Source organism: Apostichopus japonicus, chromosome 15 (assembly GCF_037975245.1).
Source record: "Apostichopus japonicus isolate 1M-3 chromosome 15, ASM3797524v1, whole genome shotgun sequence".
In the NCBI taxonomy this organism is placed as follows: Eukaryota; Metazoa; Echinodermata; class Holothuroidea; order Aspidochirotida; family Stichopodidae; genus Apostichopus; species Apostichopus japonicus.
The window spans coordinates 29,121,295-29,143,900 of record NC_092575.1 but is presented as its reverse complement, the minus strand read 5'-3'; the positions used below and the strand labels follow the sequence as shown (position 1 = coordinate 29,143,900).

General features: G+C 38.1%; 1 protein-coding gene and 1 long non-coding RNA gene across 3 annotated transcripts in view; one reads left to right on the top strand and one right to left on the bottom strand.

The window, feature by feature from the left end:
* Nucleotides 1-22,606, top strand: part of LOC139981003 (argininosuccinate lyase-like) — a 58,892-nt gene that overhangs the window by 4,727 nt on the left and 31,559 nt on the right. The window contains exon 2 of one of the 2 annotated variants that reach the window (XM_071993095.1): nt 1,222-1,419. The exons of the other annotated variant lie outside the window; for it this stretch is intronic. Within the exon in view, the coding sequence (XP_071849196.1) occupies nt 1,222-1,419 (198 nt within the window). The remainder of the gene's footprint in view (nt 1-1,221; nt 1,420-22,606) is intronic. 2 annotated transcript variants of the gene reach the window in all.
* LOC139981014 (uncharacterized) lies at nt 8,113-22,594 on the bottom strand. The gene is made up of 3 exons (XR_011797762.1): nt 19,077-22,594; nt 15,537-17,630; nt 8,113-11,553 (listed from the first exon to the last, which is right to left on the bottom strand). It is a non-coding gene; the product is annotated as an uncharacterized lncRNA (long non-coding RNA).

Here is a 22,606-nt window from a genome sequence, read left to right as displayed (position 1 = left end):
TCTGATGCTGTACCTAATGCGTCTATGACATCTTTGTAATTGTCCAGAAAGGCTCTAATAGAAGCTGAGCGCGTTAGCCACCGGGTTGGACAGATGGGTTAAGGGTTAGAGTCCCGCTCTTGTAAGGACTCCATAAATAACATTATAAAAACCTTTCTCGAAGACCTTTCTTTAATGTACTGAAATGCATTGTTTTCGCTAAAGTCTCTCAGACGGTCTGGGCTTACAATATGACCTACGATTATGAGGGACTGAATGTTCGGGGAACAAGTATGCTACTGTACTTAGAAAGCAGACCGATTCGACATAGCTCATGTTTCATGCTGTTTGTTGTTACAGTCGCGTCGAATAACACAATACCTATTCAGTACCCGCAAAACACCTAAGAATTCAAGGCCTATTTTCAAGAATCTTACAGGTAACAACAGATAATACTTAAAAACTACCTACCTTTCTAATATCATATTCTGTGGTCGTACTGGTTGTGATAATGTGGTCACACGGTCATTTACAGGTTGCAACACTCAAAAGTTCCCTTTTTCGTGGTTCTTCAAAAAGAGAGCATACTTCTTGCACTAGTTGTAGGCGCTGGCTCTGCAAAGTTATCCGCACACAGCCTGAGGTTTCAATCTCAATTTCACTCGATGCGACAAACAGACAAAGTTGCAGGTCTACCGATGTGAAAAATCTTGGTCACTTTTCATAGAACTGAACTTGTAATGTATTCGATGATATTAAACCTGCTTTGTGTTAGCCCTAGCCAAATAGAGCCACGACACTACTCTTTTTCCAAATGTGTGGGGGGACAATTAATAGTGTGTCCCCCCACCCATCGAAATGTGGGGGACGTGTCCCCTGTCCCCGCAGGATTGACGCCCATGAGTTACGTACATACTGCACTACAGCATGTGCTATCATTACTGAAACCAACCATTTAACTTTAACATTTAACTTTTTTGCCACATGTATGTGTTTCAAGTACTCATTAATCATACTGAGGCAAAAGCATACTCGGTTTATCATGTATACTATGCAAACTATCCTCTCAGTTTTGTACAAGGAACAGTTTCCTAATTAGAGGGCAAATACATTCAACCTAGAACCTACACTTTGCTGTTTTGGTTGGCCATCTGAATTGTACAACATGTCTATAAATTTACTTGAGATGAATATTGATCTAACTTTAAATTTGGTTCCTTTTGATTTCTTGTTATGATTCAGAAATCAGGAAAATTGTGGGGTGGCCGATTTTCTGGAGCTACTGATCCTTTGATGGAGAAGTTCAATGCTTCTATATCTTTTGATAAACGTATGTGGAGAGCCGATTTGGAAGGCAGTAAAGCATACTCCAAAGCTTTGCATAGAGTTGGTATCCTAGCCACATGTGAAATGCACTCAATCTTGGAGGGTCTGGACAAGGTAAGGAATCAAAGGTACAATATGTCTGCAGGGCAAATTTTACAGGACTTAAATTGTGGTTGTCCCTCGGACAACCATGTTTTAATTTTTGGTTGTCATAACAGTAAAGTTGGTTGTCCAAAATATATAGAAAAGATGTGTACAGTAAGTAGGATTGGTGAATAGAGCAACAGCTCTGGGCCAGTATTTTCTTCTTTAAGGGATCATATGCATACCATTATATTTGTTTATTTCAGTATCTTCAAATTGATGGTGGGTGAAACCAACTAATCATTTTAACTATATTTGGAGATATTTAGTTACAATGCAATCTGAATAAGATGGCAAGAACTAGTCGTCCACCTGACAAAGTCCAGATATGGTTGTCTTGGATTCACCATTAAGAAGTTGCCCTGGTATGTATATGTAAGTGAAGAATCATGTAGTGGTTTGGAAAGCTCTGAATTTCTTCTTTTATGAATACTGGTTCCTGTGTACAAAAAGTGCTAGATCTATTCATCTTTGTGATTGTAATAGCAATTTCACCATTTAACCGTTTGCTGTGTGATACCACATGACTTATTTTTATCAAAATAACTAGTTTTGCACCAGCTTTTGCACCTTTAGGTAGTAACTGGGAGTACCTGACCACAAGAGTCTGAAATCTTCCATTATGTTTGTCCGCAAGTCATAAAGAGCAACACTCGCGGATAAGAGCAATCAAGGTGCAGTTAACTGCAGTACACTACTGTATGTATTGTACAATATACAGTATGTAACTTGCATCATGGTTTCAAGTTTGGGAGCAAAATAGAGAGATTTTAATCTTGAAAGCAAATGTAATGGATTAAAATATTTTATTCCTCCATTTTGGTTCCATGCTGGAAGCAAAGGAACCTACAGTATGCAGTCAGGTTGGCATGTTTGTGTTAGAGAGAGGTAGAGAATGGATGCATGAGACAGCTGAGTATATTATAGCCTGTTGTTGCACACAACTTGTTCTCTCTACAAGAGTATAACAGAGACTGAGGGAAAACTCAAAACTGTACCCAGTACATATACAGAAAACAAGATTACTGAAAGGTAACACGCACTAACAACACAACTTGATTAACCAAACAATAGTCTGAAGCAGAGCTGTAACAAAAGACACTTAAAGAGGTTATGAAATGAAAATTTTCATGTCTTGGAATTAATACAACACCACCCATGCACAACTTTCCGTAAATACGGCTTCAAACGCCAGAAATTCTCTGTCAAAGTATCCCCTAGAGACCTCTTGAGCTGCCACTCGTAAAAAAAAAAGCAAAGCTGCCCACTGCAGTTCCCTGACGTCATCAAAGGAACCATTTCAGCCAAAGCCGACTCCCCGCTGTTTACCGATACTGCGTTATACAGTTTACTACATGTAACCACAACACTCTTCTCATCAATTGTCTTCTCCCGAATCTTCCGATCCCGAGGAAATAGGACTTCACCTCTCAGGACATTCGTAAGCTTTGACGAAAATTATTTTCTTGAGGAAGAAGAGGAGGAAATAGTTTTGAGGGTGATGAAGATAATATCGGTGTTTTTCCCTATCAATTGAGCCCCTTGCAGAAGAATTGTAAAACGATCCCGATGGCCGAGATCGCCAAGCAGAATGGTTGGACGACCATGAACCGAAACTGGTTGGTTGAGCATAAACAAAACCACCGTTATTAAGACCTTCATATGATTTAAATTATCTGTCGATGAATGTCGATGATCCTGCTACTTAACTTTGTAGCGAAGCTTCTAGAATTTTGTATCTTACAGTGCAAGGAAAATGTGACATTCTGTACAGTGCAACCCTATAGTAGAAATGGTAACATCGCACTAGACCTAACTAATAGACATTGTATAACAGGCTAGCCCGTGTAATTGTATCATCAAACTGTTATGAAAAATCACAACACAACGCCAGATTTACCACAAAAAGAACTTGCAGATCTAGTAGTGATTGTTCTAAAACCAACTGGCTTTAAGTTTTGTGCAAAACTAACCAAACAAAAATCGTCATTTGCTGTATCAAGGAGGCCTAGGCTATGGTCATAACAAGTAATTTGGCAACAGTAAAGGCCTACAGGCACTCGTAACGGTGTGTATGTGTAGTGTTTTGAGCGAGTCGTGTTCAAATTCTGCGATTTCTGTCATCCGTTGGAAAAGCGTGCAATAGAAATCCGTCTTTACTTGTGGTGGAGCAACCTACTTGTGGTGGAGCAACCTGATACCACATATCGGCTCGGCATATTTAACAGTAACAAGATAAATTTACGTAAAAACAAAACTCCAAACACCAAATCTCAATTACTACGGAGAGCTGCAATAGTGTAATGTTGTGTGTTCTCCGACGGGAATGTAAACATAGCGTCTCGGAAGTGAGCTGAGTTCCTCGACTGACGTCACGCCGCATTACCGTAAATACAACAATTTTTCGAAAGTTTTAATTACCCTCAAATTTTTTATCGTTTATTCCTCGAGGATGCAAGCTTCATTTGACACAAATTGGGTATCATTGGAAAGCTATGAGTATACAGAATACGATGATAAAGAATTTTTTATCCATTCATAACCTCTTTAACTGATCCACAAACTACATTCCTTCTTACTATATAACACTTTCCTCTGTGAGTAGAGCCAGCCAGCCGACTCATGGTTCTTGGCCTTAGATGTAGTATTGTAATTGGCCAGATGATGAAAATGAACACAACATAATTCCAGAGAGGTGATTGTACATTTAACACAGATATTGAAAAGAAAACTTCTTACAGTAAGGTTGAGTGTGTTGTACTGGATGTGTTGTACAAACTTGAGGCTACATGGCCCTGAATCCTACCATCAAGAATGTTTCTTCCAACAGCAACTAGAGTAGACTGTCCTGTCCCTCCCTGGTAATGCCTTTTATATAAATCCCTTAACAATACATGGAAATACCAGATGTATACAAATGATAAACTTTATCCTACAACTTAGCTCAACATAATACACAAGTACTACAGTGCATTCCTACCATCCCCAAACAATTGTACTCCTTTACAGAGATGAATGTGATCACATGAGTATCCCTAGAAAATATCACATGTATTACTGTACTGTACATCACAATCCCAGGATAAGCCTGATACCACATGCCTATCCACAGGAGCAGCCTCAAAAGCCATAATCTGCCAACAATTACAACTGGTCTAATTAATGCAAGGAGAGATAATCCCTATATAATTCCAAAGAGGTTTAACTACTGCTATGGTTCCACACAGACCTCTCATAGCTCCACAACTTTACAGTAACAGCTTTACAATATATATATAGAGCTCGTCCATTTGGCTAAGATCATGTGTAGTATCTGTTCCCTTTCGAGGGGAATGGTGATGCACACCCGACGATGATTACACAGTGTAATGTTATTGAATATGCATTCATATGTACGTGTGCAAACGATGCACTACGTTATATAATCTGCACCTGTATGCTAATGAGCTGTGTATTTGCATATTGATATATAAGTTAAAGCATGCCGTCTGCTTGTCCTTGTTCACCCTATCTCTCCATCTGTCAACAAGTAACCTTGGACATGTCGTCCTATATATCTGTCCTGTACAGCATGATGTAACGCAATAAACGATAACATGTTATTTGTTAATACTCTACGTCGACTGTGTTCTGCTTGATTGTTTGAAAGAACTCATATACCTAAACAAGGAAACATGACACACAGTCACAGGCCTGATGCAAGGGGACTGGGGCTGAGAGCGGATCAGTCGTTCGGTAGTTTGGTTTTTTGTGCCCAGGTTCTTTCCTGGGTGACTTTTGCTTAAAAAGTATAATAGAACTAGGAACTTACTGTAAAGGTTTAACAGAAAGTGAGACAATTATCAACAGTTTTCGTTTGGGTCTGTTTGCGGCTGTGACACTTGTTGGGTCAGCGATAACTCAACAACTGAATGATGGATATTTGTCACACATGTTAGTTAGATGTATTTAGTGAAAAGATGTGACCTATCTCTGTTGGTGCTGACTTTATGAATTCATATTAAAGAGGTCATGAGGATGAATTCATATTAAAGAGGTTATGGGGATGAATTCATATCAAAGAGGTTATGGGGATGAATTCATATTAAAGCGGTTATTGGGTCAAATGTGAGACCAGGCAAGTGGTGACCCTTGTAATCTAGCCTTTCTGGGAAATCTAGCCTTTCTGGGAATATCTCTAAATGTTTGTAATGGTAACAAGCTCCCCTCAGCAACTGTGTCCACTTTTGCTCTCAACTTACATTGATTTGTTGTATTTGGCATCTCAATATTAAGGTTAACTACCACTTCAGCTCTACCAGTCTTGTGATCAATTCTGTCAATTAGGCTGTAAACTGTCATTGGTAGCTGGGCTAACTTGTGCAGAATTTTGGGATACTTGATTTACGCATTTACTATCCTTTTGATCATTGTTTCCTCCGGTAGTGTAACTCCTATGGGCTCGGACAGTGCTGAGCCAGGGGCCCAGACCAAAAGGGGGCTCCCACTAAACTGATGCACAGGAAAAGGGTACCTCTTAGGATAGGGAGGGCCCGTTTTTACTGGGAAAGAAAAACTGTTGCAAGACTGAGTGTTGTTTCCAACTCATGAATACAACTTGTGAGATGTATTCAAAAGTCAAATTCCTCAATCCTCATTCCATGGTATATAGTTACAAAGAATTTTTATAGCTATGTTGATAGTATTGTTCTGTCATTTCTCTTGATGCATTTTAGCATTAAAACATATTTGTCAGCTGGAAACAATGTGTAAATGCTGAATGGTAATTCAAATGTTCTAAACCAAGACCCTCTGCATTGATCCTGCATAAATCCTTAGACATTGGACCCATGGGCGTCCGCAGGGAGGGGCAAACGGACCCATAATGCATTACTGAAAATATTGAAAGTCAAAATCCTAAGACATGAGATCTCAAACTAAAATATGTAAATGCAACTTGAACGCTCGAGAAGTGTCTTTTCAGACCATTTAGGAGTGTTGGTATAACGTGGTACGCTCCGCGCCAACTGATGGCGGTGCTCCGCTTACATAGTATCAAGTAATGTGTTACACCTACATGACCTACTCATTCCCCCACCCCCTTGTGAACATTTCTGCTGACGCCCTTACTTGGACCTCCTGATAGGGGCCCCTTTTAGCCAGGGGCCGGGGCCCCCAGGCCCATCGTTACACCACTGGTTTCCTTGTGAATCCCTTTGGTCTAAAAAGTCTCCTGGATTTTGACCTTGATCTCTGCTTATGTTTGTTTTAACAGTATGATTGGGTTTGCCACATGCTCTACAAGTGGTACCATGGGCAGGACACTGTCGCTACGCCTACTGTATGGTGCAACCCACATTTTCCACACTTTCATGATTTGGCCCTGTTATGGTTGCCTCATATGTGTGGGCTATGTCTATGGCCCCATCTAAGGTTAGGGGCTTTGTCTATGGCCCCATCTAAGGTTAGGGGACTATGTCTATGGCCCCATCTAAGGTTAGGGAGCTATGTCTATGGCCCCATCTAAGGTTAGGGGGCTATGTCTATGGCTCCATCTAAGGTTAGTGTAATGTCCTTTGCTAGGAGAATGTCTTGCACAAGTTTGTGCTTTGTCCCTATGATCAGTTGTTCTATCACTTTCTCATTTAATATATCAGTTGAGTATTTACATTTCTTGGCCTGAATTTTGCATTGGGTGATAAAATCATCTGTTGACTCAGTTGATTGTTGCCTTTATCATTACAAATGACCAGTATCAATTCAGTCGGAAATTTGTTTTTGGTTCAAAATGTTTGGTAAATTTCTCAAACACTTTTTTGGGGCTTCCCTTTTGCTTCATCCTGGAGATCCCATGAATTGATAATTTGAATGCCACAAGAGAATGAATGTAACCTTTTCCTTTTCAGACATTGCCCCTAATGGGCCTGCAAAGATCAGTCCACAATAATGCTTAAAGGCACACTCTCAGCTAGGAAATTGCTTAAATCAAAAATCTTGTCTCAACGTATTCCCCGATTAAAAAATAAAACCAATGCTGCCCTCTTCTCACAGCGGCAACATATTCATTTCTTTAATATGGCATTCTCATCCTTAGCTTTAAACAGCATACGCAAATGGGTACCGTTACCGCGAAGGTATCAGAGTTCAGAGATTCTAATCTGCCTCTCAGTGTTGCGTAACCTATAGGCATACTGTGTAATTGTACTGTGCGCTATGCGAGTGACGCAATTTTTCGATTGGCTGTATGAACAGTGCATATTGTACTGCTGGGAAAACGCTATACCAGCTTATGAGCAGGTAGTTGTTATGGGAGGAGTCATATGGGCCGTATGATCTTGTGCTGCCTATTTTTGTTGGAGAAATTGCTGAAGAAATAAAATGCGAATAGTTTCGTCGTGTACATGTGACTGAATGTGTGCACATAATACAGACAGGATAATGAGCATGATGAACACAAAGAGATAGATGTAAGGGGATTAGTAGACAAGGGATGGAGAGAATGAAAGATAAAAACCAACAGGGGAGAGGAGAGGTAGGAGATAAACAGTGGAGGGACAAAGAGAGGATTGAGAGAAAGGGTAGGAATAAACTGGAGAAGGACAAAGACAAAAGTGTGAAGAAAAAAATGGGTGGAAAAAGCTATGAGAAGAGGAGTAATGGGGGGGGGGCCAGGGGAGGAGGGGGAATGAAGAAAAGTTAGTCATGTCCTTCCTGAATGTTGAGCCCATGAGGTTGAATGGTGCAAAGGCGTAGCATTCACAACCTCTCTCTGCTGATTCGCACTAGCTCAGGACGGCTACCTAAGGATTCAATCCCCTATAGAGACATGTCGTTAATGGTATGGTTGCATAGCTCCCAACTCTTGAGAAGGCAAATGCTGGTCCATGCCACGAATTGCCGTCCTGGGGGAGGGGTATATGGGGGGGTGTCTCCCTCCCCTTTTTGGAATCCTGGTGATGCCTACAAGGCCCTACATGTAAAATGGTGGCACCTAGAAAGGCTTTTGTCACCCAAAATTTTCTGAGAAATATGCATTTTTTTTTGTGTAACATCAATAAATTGAATAGTAGGTGATAATTGATTCTTACCTGTGGCATGAAAATGTTCGCTGCTCGCCCCAATGAAATGAAATATATATAGCCTAATTTGAGGTTCAAATGATGATGTAAAGGAGGTTTTATACTCTATTATGCTAAATGCTAAAGAAATGATGGTTGCTAAGTAAAAACTTGATGCAATTTTTTTATGTATACTTGTCAATTACAATGCAGGTTTTTGGGACGCTTGCGTGGGTCAGGGGGTTTGGGTGTTAGAATGCAGGTCCAACCTGCGAATTGCGGGTCAGTTGGGGCTCTGTGGTTGGGAAGGTTAAAGTGTTCTCCCAAAAAATCCAAAAGATGAATAACCTTCGGCACAGGGGTAAACTGGACTCCTCCAGCTGCCTTTACTTCATTTTACTGCATTACTACAAACATATGGTGGCTTCCACGCCAACTTTCGACCAGAGTATGCCGTATTGGCCCCAAATAAACCAGATATTCAAATATGGTTACCTTTGGTCAAAGTTTTGAAACTGGTTTATTACCACCTTCCAGGAAATTTACCTCACTGGGACATTCAGGCATCTTATGCTTTCAATTAGAATGCCTTAGAACATTTTGGAAAGTAAAGACCTCTAGGAACATATTAAATATTCTAGCAATTATAGCATGCTAAATTGGGGCCAATACTACATGGCCCACCTTGAAAATATCCTGTAACCTACTCTGGATAAACACTATCTAATATGGAAGAAATGCTTTGGTTAGAGTATGAATATGGTCACTTGAACATTAAGAAATGCAAGTTAAATAGTGGTAAGTTTTCCCTGCTCATGGTTATTGTAGTTGAACTCAATGTATAGAACTGTACAGATGCAATCAATGTGTTAAAAATAAAAACATGTTACAATACTGACTTACCTAACTTTAGAATTAGCAATACAAACAATAGTAGGGCCGTGTTCCAAATACGGAATGCAAGGACATATACCCAAATAAGGCTAGGAGACGCCATGCCTCCATTGTGGAACTTCTCCATGATTGCAGCTTTACATGCAAAAAAAACTTTGCCAAAACTTCAAAAGACCCTATAATGTCCCCTGCATTTCAAACATCTCCATCTGCCACTATCTCCATCTGCCACTGGGGTTATCATGAGAGCACTGAATGAACTGTTTTATCACTACTAGCTGCAAGTTCGAGTACCTCTTCAACACTCTATGACATCACAATATATGCTATGTTAAATTGATCTCACACAATACAAAATAGAGACAAGTTATTCTGTACCAACAATAAATAACCCAAGATAAATGTCACATTAGAACTACTGGTATGACTGAACAAACTACAGTAATTAACAGATCAGATATTGCTATCATGGAAAGCCAAATAGTGTACAATCAAGTATGTAGTGAAACCAATATTCAATCATTTAGTTAATTAATATGACACAGTTGTAACTTTGATGACATCAATTATGTAGTTTACTTACACTATGAATGAACATGCAAATCAGTGCTAAATACTACAGAAAGGAGAAGGATACATTACACACTGAATGCAACAATCAATGTTTGACACCATGAAGAAGATAAATTCTTATGATACATTGCACTAACTTAGTAACTTCATTTTACTGAGACACCATGTTTGTTGTTGTCTGTTATGGTACAGTTTGTTCAATTGTCTTGAAGCCTTGTGATATCTACATTCTGGATACTTGTTACTCCCATTGTCCACTCTTGTGTCCTTGATGTATGGTATTTAAATATAGTCAAGTGGGGTAAAAAAACAAAACAATTTACCTAAAGTTTGCTCTAAAAATTGATGATTAAGAGGTATTGTTTCGGTTCCAATGTTCAAGTGTGTGGAGTGGGATTCTTTTAGAGAAAATCTAATAAAAATAACTTTTTTGTAAATGGAAAGTGTCGTTTTTTGCGAAAAATGTTTTTTTTTTTTTACCCCCAAAATTTGCTTAATTCTAGGTAAAAAAAACAATGCCAGGGTAAAAAAAAAACAATGCTAGAAAACAGATATTTTCTACATGAATGTATCTTAAAATCATGTTTGCATATAATTACATCTAAGTATGAGCTACGACCTTTACATGACAAAGGAAAAAAATTGTGAAATTGTCTTAATTCGTAATTATGGATGGCTTGTGTCATATGTCATGCTCAGCCATATTCATACTGTACAGTGTGTATATGATGCTACACAAATGTGGTGTCATATAGTAGAAGCATTAGAGTTGAGCCAATTTCAGTTACTTCAGCCCAATTATTTAACATTTTTGACACATGACAGACATGAAAACTATTTGCCTAACCTCAAAAATCAGCATTATGGAAAAATGTATCCATTTGGGCAAAATAGGGAGTACATTGGAGCCGGAAAGTACTTGTTTTTTTTATCCCATTCGCATCATTTTTTGGGGGTAAAAAAAAACAAGGGCCCCCCATGAAGCATGAATGAAGTTGGAGTAATTCTACCATGGGGGAGTGTAATATCACTAACTGCTATGCTGTAACTGCTGGAATAATCTCCACATCATATAAGCTGGGTATGCAGGAGAAAGTTTCGAATATGTGGTACAAACTTCAAATTTCGCTATTTAAGCATTCGCTTGATTCGATGAAGCGGTGATTGGCAGCGAAGTGACATAGAGTTCCAGAAATTATATAATAATAAACTAGACATATAGGACTATCACCCAAAATAAATTGGAACTTTAGCTAAATATTCCCCTTCTATAAAAAGGGGTTGTTTTTTTTTACCCCAACTACCCCCTTGTTTTTTTTTACCCCAACTGACTATAAGCTGAGAAACTGCTTTGACATCAGCTATTTCAAAATTGTCCGTATCCATGTTAACAACGTTCACTATGCAAATCCATAGCTTTCACTGGAGAACAAGAAATATGACAATCATCTTACGTAAAGTAGAGAAGCACACATTTATTAATGAAACAATCCAAACACAAATACTTCCAGTTCCAACCCTTTTATCTGCTTGCAAAACATCCATCATGCCATAACTCTATGCTGTTCTGTACTGTTCCTCTAAAGGATGTTCTGTACATCTGTAATGTGAAATGAAAATGGAAAAAAGACATATTTATGGCATTGTGTGAGGACAGAAATGTCACAAAGATGTTCCTGTTCAAATGGTTTTTCCAAGATATGATTTATTTGATTTTAATTGCAAAAGAGACATTCAGGCTCATAGCCAATGAAGCGAACCGCGGATGGCGGGGGAAATTACCAGATTTAGGGTCCTACGCTTCGAACTCATAAGCGATCAATGAGGAGGCAAGAGTTTTCTTGCGTTGAAACAACGACTGACTTTTATTACAAACTCTATGAAATATGAAAATATACAAATGAAGAATACGTCATGACACATGACAATATAAAATGGCTTTGTATGATAAATGGCTTAAGGGTCTCTTTACTCTTATTTAACTATCTTAACTCGGGGAAAAACCTATACTCAACCTATGAAAAGTGCACAGATACAAATAAATACTCAATAATATCACCCTGCAATACGACATTGCACTTGTACAATACAGTATAAAAATGTATAAAGTGTATCAAGAATAATGTAAAATGAACATTATGAAATAAACTGCATAAATAATAATAAACGTTGCGAATTTTTTCCTCCGAATCCACAACCTCAAGAGACTTGGCACTCCATAGCTATCCATAAAGGCTAAGATTAGAAGGACAAGCTCTTGAGACAACTCTGTAGTGACAACAGTAAACAATATGTTCAAGATACAAAATATGAATACGTACACTCTTTACACTGCGAGCAGTACAATACTGAAATACAGGTACAATAAAATAATAATCAATACAACTCAACTGTCAATACAGTACAATACACTAAATAAACTTTCAATTACTTTCTGTATACTTCACGTGACTGTATATAAACTCTCTGTATATAAACTCAACCTAACCGATACTGTCACTCTACAGTATAAAGGTACACAATACTACTAGCACCCATGTGCTTAACGATACACAACCACTGATCTACACAGTGTACACAACGCACTAAAACCCATAAGATCAAGGTCCAAAACACAACCTAACATACGTACTCTGTACGGTGAAGTACAACCTAGCCAGAGGGGCAACAATTACAACTACGATTCAATTTAAATAATAAGGTTACGTACGGCAGTATAAAACAATAATAATATGTATGACTTAATCCCTTACTATACTGGAGTCAGCTCGCTCGCGGATAACAAGAATTCTCCACGCTCGCGGACATCAAGAAACTCCATCTCTCGCCAGCTCGCTATATACTATAGTAGGTCCGCCATCTTGGTAACCAGCGACTTCGAGCCAGAAGTCAAACCATCCAAAAACCTGAGGCATCCTGTCTCTGAGAAGGGTGACATCTCCTTCCTGACTCAAGATAGTAAAGATACAGGTAAATCTGGGCTATTGACGACCCAAGATTATGTGAAATATGACCAAAATATGAAAGGGATAACGAGGCGATGCCCCGGAGCTCTGCAGGGACGATGCTCGCCATACAACACCGTATCCAGAACTGAAGAAACACGTGTATACAACTAACGCTACAAACTGACTATTACGGCATATTACATAATACATGCAAATACTAAACGGGTGTACACAACAAAATTTCACTTCACTACAAGTTCCCCGCAATTAATGACATATGACCTCACTGTCATTAATGAAAACAAAATACAAGAAATTTTGTAAAACAGTAAAATACAATATGGGATAAACCTGAACAGTTCCCCGCTGTACCGGCAGTACAGAAACAACTACAAACATGAAAACAATGAATGAGAATGCAACAAAAAGTCAAGCCGTCATCCCACTTCTGACACCATTGAAGCGAACCGCGGATGGCGGGGGAAATTACCAGATTTAGGGTCCTACGCTTCGAACTCATAAGCGATCAATGAGGAGGCAAGAGTTTTCTTGCGTTGAAACAACGACTGACTTTTATTACAAACTCTATGAAATATGAAAATATACAAATGAAGAATACGTCATGACACATGACAATATAAAATGGCTTTGTATGATAAATGGCTTAAGGGTCTCTTTACTCTTATTTAACTATCTTAACTCGGGGAAAAACCTATACTCAACCTATGAAAAGTGCACAGATACAAATAAATACTCAATAATATCACCCTGCAATACGACATTGCACTTGTACAATACAGTATAAAAATGTATAAAGTGTATCAAGAATAATGTAAAATGAACATTATGAAATAAACTGCATAAATAATAATAAACGTTGCGAATTTTTTCCTCCGAATCCACAACCTCAAGAGACTTGGCACTCCATAGCTATCCATAAAGGCTAAGATTAGAAGGACAAGCTCTTGAGACAACTCTGTAGTGACAACAGTAAACAATATGTTCAAGATACAAAATATGAATACGTACACTCTTTACACTGCGAGCAGTACAATACTGAAATACAGGTACAATAAAATAATAATCAATACAACTCAACTGTCAATACAGTACAATACACTAAATAAACTTTCAATTACTTTCTGTATACTTCACGTGACTGTATATAAACTCTCTGTATATAAACTCAACCTAACCGATACTGTCACTCTACAGTATAAAGGTACACAATACTACTAGCACCCATGTGCTTAACGATACACAACCACTGATCTACACAGTGTACACAACGCACTAAAACCCATAAGATCAAGGTCCAAAACACAACCTAACATACGTACTCTGTACGGTGAAGTACAACCTAGCCAGAGGGGCAACAATTACAACTACGATTCAATTTAAATAATAAGGTTACGTACGGCAGTATAAAACAATAATAATATGTATGACTTAATCCCTTACTATACTGGAGTCAGCTCGCTCGCGGATAACAAGAATTCTCCACGCTCGCGGACATCAAGAAACTCCATCTCTCGCCAGCTCGCTATATACTATAGTAGGTCCGCCATCTTGGTAACCAGCGACTTCGAGCCAGAAGTCAAACCATCCAAAAACCTGAGGCATCCTGTCTCTGAGAAGGGTGACATCTCCTTCCTGACTCAAGATAGTAAAGATACAGGTAAATCTGGGCTATTGACGACCCAAGATTATGTGAAATATGACCAAAATATGAAAGGGATAACGAGGCGATGCCCCGGAGCTCTGCAGGGACGATGCTCGCCATACAACACCGTATCCAGAACTGAAGAAACACGTGTATACAACTAACGCTACAAACTGACTATTACGGCATATTACATAATACATGCAAATACTAAACGGGTGTACACAACAAAATTTCACTTCACTACACCAAGGTAACTGGGTTGGAGGCAGCATAAATGTTATGTTTGTTTATTCACTGAGATTGTAACTTGCACTCATTGTAATAACTAAAAATTATTGTTCAAATCTGGGTGAAAGTAGACCCCTTAATGATGCCCCTAACATGTTAAACTAGAAATATAGCTCACACTCAAAATTTGCCAAAAATTTCAATGTCTTTGCTGATATGAAACTATATGCACATGACAACCTGATCAGATGACAACTACAGTATAGGCAGTTAAGAGTAACTATCTTTAAGCAGTGCAAGTACTGTACTGTATGTACAAATGATGCCACATCATCATGAAACATAAAAAGAAAACATAAAAAGAAAAGAATAAATGTGCAATTTTTGAACACAAACTGCTTCAGACAGGTAGGTAGCACATTCTACAAGATTGGTAAATGTCTTTATTTTTCAGAGATAAGGAAAAATACTACAGGTACTGTTATCATTGACTTGTGGGGCTTGAACATTTTTGGGTCCCTCACATTTACAGACATCCAGTGGCTGTATTAGCACCATATTTAGCACTACATGTCTATGTCATTAATATAACATAATACAATAAATGAATAAATGTGTCCAATGTCCTAAATCTGGTTAGTCATGTACAGCCCTACAGTAGTAGACTGCAGACCTACAGTAGTTCAAATGTAGACTTATTTACAGCATGGAATGGTTACAGTATGTACATCAAAAAATTACCAGTCTCCACTGGGGTATAGCTGCTGGAGTGCATTGCTGCATCAGCCACTGTTGGGCATAGCCTTTTGTTGAGGAACTGGTGTTATCTTTTCTGGTTGATCAGTTTGGATACCAACCTCTAGAGTTTCTTAATTGGGCACACACCTTCAACTGAAAAAGACAAATAATACAGGGATGTGCAAAGTTAATAATATATCAGAATGCATACTTTACACATAGCAGGGAAGTGCTCATGAAAATTTGAGTGCCAGACAGATTGGGCAGTAGTGTGATCCACACCCTGGGAGAGGGATTTCATGGGTGGGGTATCTCCCCCCCCCCCCAAATGGACAAATTTTGCACATGAAGTATGCTTAGGTGGTGCTATATTCCTATTCTGTGCCATATATTCTCCCAGATTTTAGTTATGGTAAAACTTATTAAATTATCATCAAAAAATGCTGGGAGAAAAAGGTTAAATACAGTACTGTTTGTGCAGGGCGGCATTCAGAACAGCTGCCCAGTGTGAGCAAATCCCTGACATAGTGAATTATATAACTTCCAACATAAATTACTGAATACCACAGTTTGCCCTTCACTAAATAGTCAACAATTCAAATCAATTTTGCAAACACAGAACAGTAATTACACTACTAGTTACAGAACTTTGCTATTGGCAGCATAAATTCATCACATCTGCTTTATGATTTACAGTATGTATAGTGTCAACTCTGCAAGTATATATTCAAGAATGGTTGATTTACTAATCTAGTGCAAACCTAAACTAGTGATGTGCAACAATTTCTATGATATTTCTTATTTCTATGTTAGTAGTATACACCTGCAGTATTATAACTCATCTACTAATACCTTACATACACTAAATGTCATAACGTTTGAATGTTTGATGTTACAATGGCAATGTCCCAGTAGGCTTGCTCATACACTAATATGTCACCAAATATCATCATGTTCAGGGATGCATAATTGCTTTCAAAAATATAGCTAGGCTTGCTTATTTCCAAGACTAAAAATTACGGAATATTCTACAGGTGTGCCCTAAACAATGAAGTGTTTAAAAGATACTATAGAAACATGATATGGTATATTATGAGCACCACTCTAGTGCTCTCACAAATCAGTAGTATCATTTTCATTTTGTATAATTTTTAGAACTGCATGATCAGATTATGTGTAGAGCTATGAAGCCTATGATGTTGTTATATTTTGGTAAATGTCTTAAATTTCTATATTGATGATGAAATTATCAATTATTGTAAGACGGACTCATTGACCCCCCGGAATGGTGCGTCATGTCCGATGAAGCGCATATTTGGTGTGTTATTACAACTACAATATGTGCGTCAATGTGCCATGCATGGTGTATCCTTTAAATTAAATGTGATAAATTTTGTCGAACATAAAATGGTGGCATTCACAATTATTGGTGACATTGATTTGTTTATGTTGTCCTTGATTTTATGATTAAACAACGATGATAGCAAACTATCATGTTATGAATGCATAAATATGTGAACAATATCTACTATCCTTCACTAATTCAACAAAGGAGCCTGTAGAGCTAGTGTAGCTTCTTACTGAGAAGGTTTTTGAGTTTTGAATTAATTTGGAAAACTTAGTTATATCACTTTACACTACAGTTACCAGGAAAAGCTGCTACCGTTTTTTTTAAGTTACTTCTGCAAAGTTGGGAGTATTATAGGCAATACTCTAATTTGGGATAGAAAGAGTTTAAATTTATGCGTACATTTTTTCTTTGCAAGTGGAGAATCATCCACAGCTAAAGTGGCTATGTGGATTGACAAACAAGTGAAGCAAAGTAAATACCCAAGCCTATGCATATTAGACTTAAAAAAAAGTAAAAGAACCCAATGCCAGTAACTTAATTCATCTTGGAGTTGCTCAGCAGATTTGAGGTTATTTCACCACTTAAGAACCCATTCTCAGACAAAAAAAAAGACAAAATTTTCTTGTGGGGAGATCTCCCTACCAAATCCATGTTACACTAATGTAGGCTAAGTCGTATTCATATTTGCAGAGCTACCAAAATCATAAACCAAACACATGATACCGCAAACTTCCATACTGATCATGCTTAGTGTAAGAGTTGCGGGATATGGGGTTCTTGTCAGCAGCTAGCTGTACAACAAGATTATTGGGAATCCCCCTAGTGGTCACGATGTGTGAGGACAACTGACCACTGTATAACAAATACAACAGGCTAAAAACAAGAGTAAGACTGGCTGTTAGGTATAGAAAATAGTTATATTGCTCGGTCACACATGTGTGCAACATAAAGAATCTTGGGAAAGTACTCTTTACTGTTACACAATTATTAACAATGAAAACTAGAGATATTGATATAAACAACTAGGGGTGTCAAGTGGCCACAAGACTAATACATGTATGTGCACATTAATAAAAAAAAGAGATAGAGCTTATCTGGCGGGCGGGTCTGTATAGTCCAGCAGCACGGCACAGCAATGTAGTAGAATAACTGGTAGGCACGGTGATGCAAGGTTTAATAAATGATGAATGTCCGATAACAGGAAATTACGAAATAGAAGGTGAGTAGTAAGAGTTCCGTGAATATACTTGGACAGTGAAAATAGATAGGAGTGAGAGGTCCAGGAATACTCCAATAAAATATATATATCCAAAGAAATGTTCTTCCCAAGGAGAGCAGGTAAAGTCCAGGTAAAAGATAGGTAGAAGAGTAGGTGACGTCCACGTAAAAGAGTAGGTGAAGTCCAGGTAAAAGATATGTTAAAGAGTAGGTGAAGTCCCGGTAAAAGATAAGTTAAAGAGTAGGCGAAGTCCCGGTAAAAGATAAGTTAAAGAGTAGGCGACGTCCCAGTAAAAGATATGCAAATACAAAATGGCAACTAGCAGGACACAGCTCTCAGTTCCATATAATCCATTAAATAAACGATGGAATAATGTTCACAAACGTACAGCAAATCACTAATTAACAATTAAATCCTCCAGTAAAGTTATATTTATGTAGATATATATGTATTCTTTAAGCACAAGATAGACAGCTTCTCTAACTATTTATATATATGTATACTGTAGTGTACAGACTATGATATCAAGGGTGGCTAATATACAAACAGGCCCTGTTGACTGGCTGATAACCAAACTGCCTCTCCCTCCTAAAACACCTTGGAGGAAGCTCCTAAACCACAGGGTAACAACATGTGACCCTTTTAACACCTCTGATTGGCTATACACACCCTAGATACCAAGAGTAACACTTAGAACCAATCAGAGCTAAACATACAGACTAAATCTGCATACAAATGCTTACACTAAAACTGAAACAACCAAGACAAGGCATCCCTTATCTAAGAAAAGAAAGTAAGAAGAGAAGATGTTTACTAAAACCAGCAACTTGGCAGAACAAAGAAAGTACTGTTGCCACTGGCTCACTACTAATTATACAAGGGAAAATGAGCACAGGTTGTGGAAGAGTATAGGCATACCTATTACATAACCACTTGGAAGGAGAGAACAAGAAACAGAAATAGAGCTATTTACATTAGTAGGCGAATATAAGTAGAAAAGCATAAATAACACTTCATGAAATGTTCGGCCTAGGCTAGGCTACAGTTTGTACAGCAGCCTGCACTGCAGTAGCATGGACACTGCGGAGTTCGAACACCTAAGCTTTAGAACACTCCAAAACTATATCTCACAGTATAAATCACCTGAAACTATACTTGATATGGTTGGGTCATTTTGGAGAGAAAATAACTGTAGCTTCGTAGTTTTTCGTGCAATTGGCTCTTGCTGTAGGTTGTCTCATCGTGAAATCATGTATTTCTTAGGGGTGTCCAAACTTCGCAGTGTTCCAAACTTCGCAAAACTGACTAAACTACTTCTGTACTAGCCTATGTTTCTCGGTGTATGAGTTGCCTTAGTTTGTAGTACAAGTAGGCCTAGCTAGCATGATCTATTGAACAATATAACAAGGAAGCCTACGGTAGATCAAACACTTCGGCCGGAAAACAGTATGCAGTAGCCTAAATAGTAAATATATAACATTAGTCTTTAGCATAATTTACTGCCTACCTTCTCGTATGATCTGCCATGCCAGTAAATGCTCCGCGAAGGTAGCATTGGTCATTTTGTCGATCCCCGATCTCTGTTCCATTATATCGTTTTTGGAGACCCAGTCCACGTACGTAGCACCAGCTCAAGTACACTTTTCATTTCATGCCCGTTTTGTCGCTCATCGTTTTGGAATCGGGACCCACAATAAAGCAACCTGTGCCTTCCACCTCAACAGCGCGGCAACGCGGCCGTAATATACACGTTACGTGTGTTATGTTACCACTGCATGAAACTGTGCTATATATTACGTATATTTACATACAGGTTTTAAACTGTACACTGGCAGTATATTACAAATACCGTGTCACGTGAGTAACGGTGAATCGTCGAAACCTATGAAATTGGCCCGCCCTCTAAAAATTTCCTAGCTGAGAGTGTGCTTTTAAAATTTTGAAAAGCACTCGGAAGGTCACTGGATGCTCAATCCAGAAAAGGGTTTGCAATTTCTGTTAATTCCTCCATTTAAATAGATTTCCAACACCTACTTGCCCCAAAATAGTTTGACTAGCAATAATAAATGAATATAACGCAAGTAACCAAAAACCTTTGCTTCTGGCTATTGGTTGGCTTATGCTGGCCTCATGCAGCTAGTAGTAGAACTGCCTGTTTCTCTTCTCTAGAATATCTAGTTACTTGATACTTTTTAGGAAGAATTTGTGTGCTTACTGTCTTTTACATCAATGCTCTAATGTATAGAACACATAAATGTTAACACAAGATTAAACATTGAGATATGAAAATAGTAGGGCTTTTAAGCCAGTTTTTCGATATTTAATTACGTTAGGATATCATTTCTGAACCACTCAGTATTTTTTTCGCTTGTTTATCCTGGTTGTTGTTGTTCTAAGACATTCCTTTCCATAGGCTATGGAGTTTCCCTCTTGTTTATCTCAGCATAGAAATAGGTTCCAGCATCTGAGCGTTGTTTCTCCACGCAGCGTTTGCAGTGCAAGGAGTCAATGGCCTCCGCTAATAACAAAACTTCTCACCAACGGTAGAGACAGGCACTGTCTCAATGCAATGTACTCTGATTTAAGTTTCAGTGTCAGTAAAATGAAGCATTTATGTTCAGTCCTCATTGGGGACATACAGTAGATGGTATAAGGGCTCTCTTACATGGATTCCTTCGCATTGGAACAATATCCGAAAGGCCTTAAGACATTTTTTGTTTTCATTTTTGCACCCGGTGGTGTACAGTATGTACTTCGTAAATGTCCAATTATCACAATTGGGTGTGCAGTTACTGCCTCGACGCCCAGTCTAACTTAGAGAGCCAGTCAAGAGTTCTGTTAATTTTAGCAAATGTAGTTATGATGGACGAAGCTCTATCCCACCACTGCTACCATGTAATGTTATCGATCCACCCAAGATAGCCAAGAATTCAAATAAGATTAAACACTTCTTTTGTGGTACAGTGGATATGGTATCTTTATTTTATGATGTACTCTCTAGGAGGGCAAGGCCATAAGAGGAAGAGTAACAAAGGCAGAAGCCGCATATATGAACAACAGGTAAGTATCATATTACAGTGTATCAGTGTGCAGAGGGAGGTATATCTATTACAAGCACCAGCTGCAAGTAGGTTAATATCACACAACCCGGACTGACTGCAGTACATTAACTATACAGTACTTGGACATTACCATGCCAGCACATACTGAATGTAGAGCTGGGTAATACAGAAGGCTTTATATGTCACACTACTGTACTAGGCCTGCTTTACTTACTGTACATGAGCATGTTATCTGAACTGTCATGTTTGCTTGGCAGCAGTGCAGAACTGTACAGCATGGTACACAACATGCCAGCACATATTGCAGTACACATCACACAGAATGAATGACCTAATCAATCTGATCAATCTAATCATGAATGTATAGTTCCAGTATAATTTGCATACTGAACACAGTGCATTGTGTATATGACAAACTTGTGCATGCACCATTGAATATACTATAGTAAATACACTGGTTACATGATGACTTAATTGTTATTGTCACTTTACGCCTTCTTTGATTACTTCATTCACAGCTTCTTTGATTACTTCATTCACGCCTTCTTTGATTACTTCATTCACAGCTTTGAGCTCCTTAATCCCTTGCAAAGGAAAGGAAATAAATCACATCTTTTGATATGACATGTTGGAACAACTGTAATATATACTGGCTATAAACTTCACCCAACACCTGAAATAAATATTCTGCATAATTCAAACATTTGCCTTGGCCATATTGAAGTTAATCTTTTAAGCACTGGTTGTGAGCTAAAAAATTGTTCTGCCTTGTAATTGTCATTGTGTCATACATTTATTACAGAGTTCTACTCTATTGTGCCAGTGTGCCTACTGTAAAAATTGACTTGTTGTGCCTGGTTTTTGTGTAAAGAAAAACCTGGTGGTTTCATTAAAAGAGCTTTACTATTTAAAATGCTCCTTACAATATTAAACTGTAGCAATCTAGTCTATACTATCTGAACTATTTAGCTATTAAAGTAAGCAGTGGATTGTTGAAAAGAATATGAAATAATGTACATGTACAGTATGAAGAAAAATCAAGATAACCAGTGGGAATTGGCATGATAACATACTATCTCTTTAATTTGTAATAGCTGTAATACAATACTCTCAGATCAGTTTGTGGTTGAAGGCTCAACTTTTTGCAAAGTTGAAATCTTTGTTGTTTAAAAACATTAGCGTAACTATGAAGTGAGTATGAACATGGTTAAAATATTAAAACTAAGTAATTTTAGCACTTTGAATTAGAAGGAAATAGTTTACGTCTCTATGAATATCTAGTTTCAACCACCACTCCACTCAAAAAAGAATTCTTTCAATTACAGTCAAACCTGGCAAATGGGGATAATTTTGCTGAAAACTAAATGTTTGAGACCATTCCACAGGTTAATTCCTCTGAATCTCTTGATCTGGAAATAATGTATCTCTTTCCTCTCTGTCT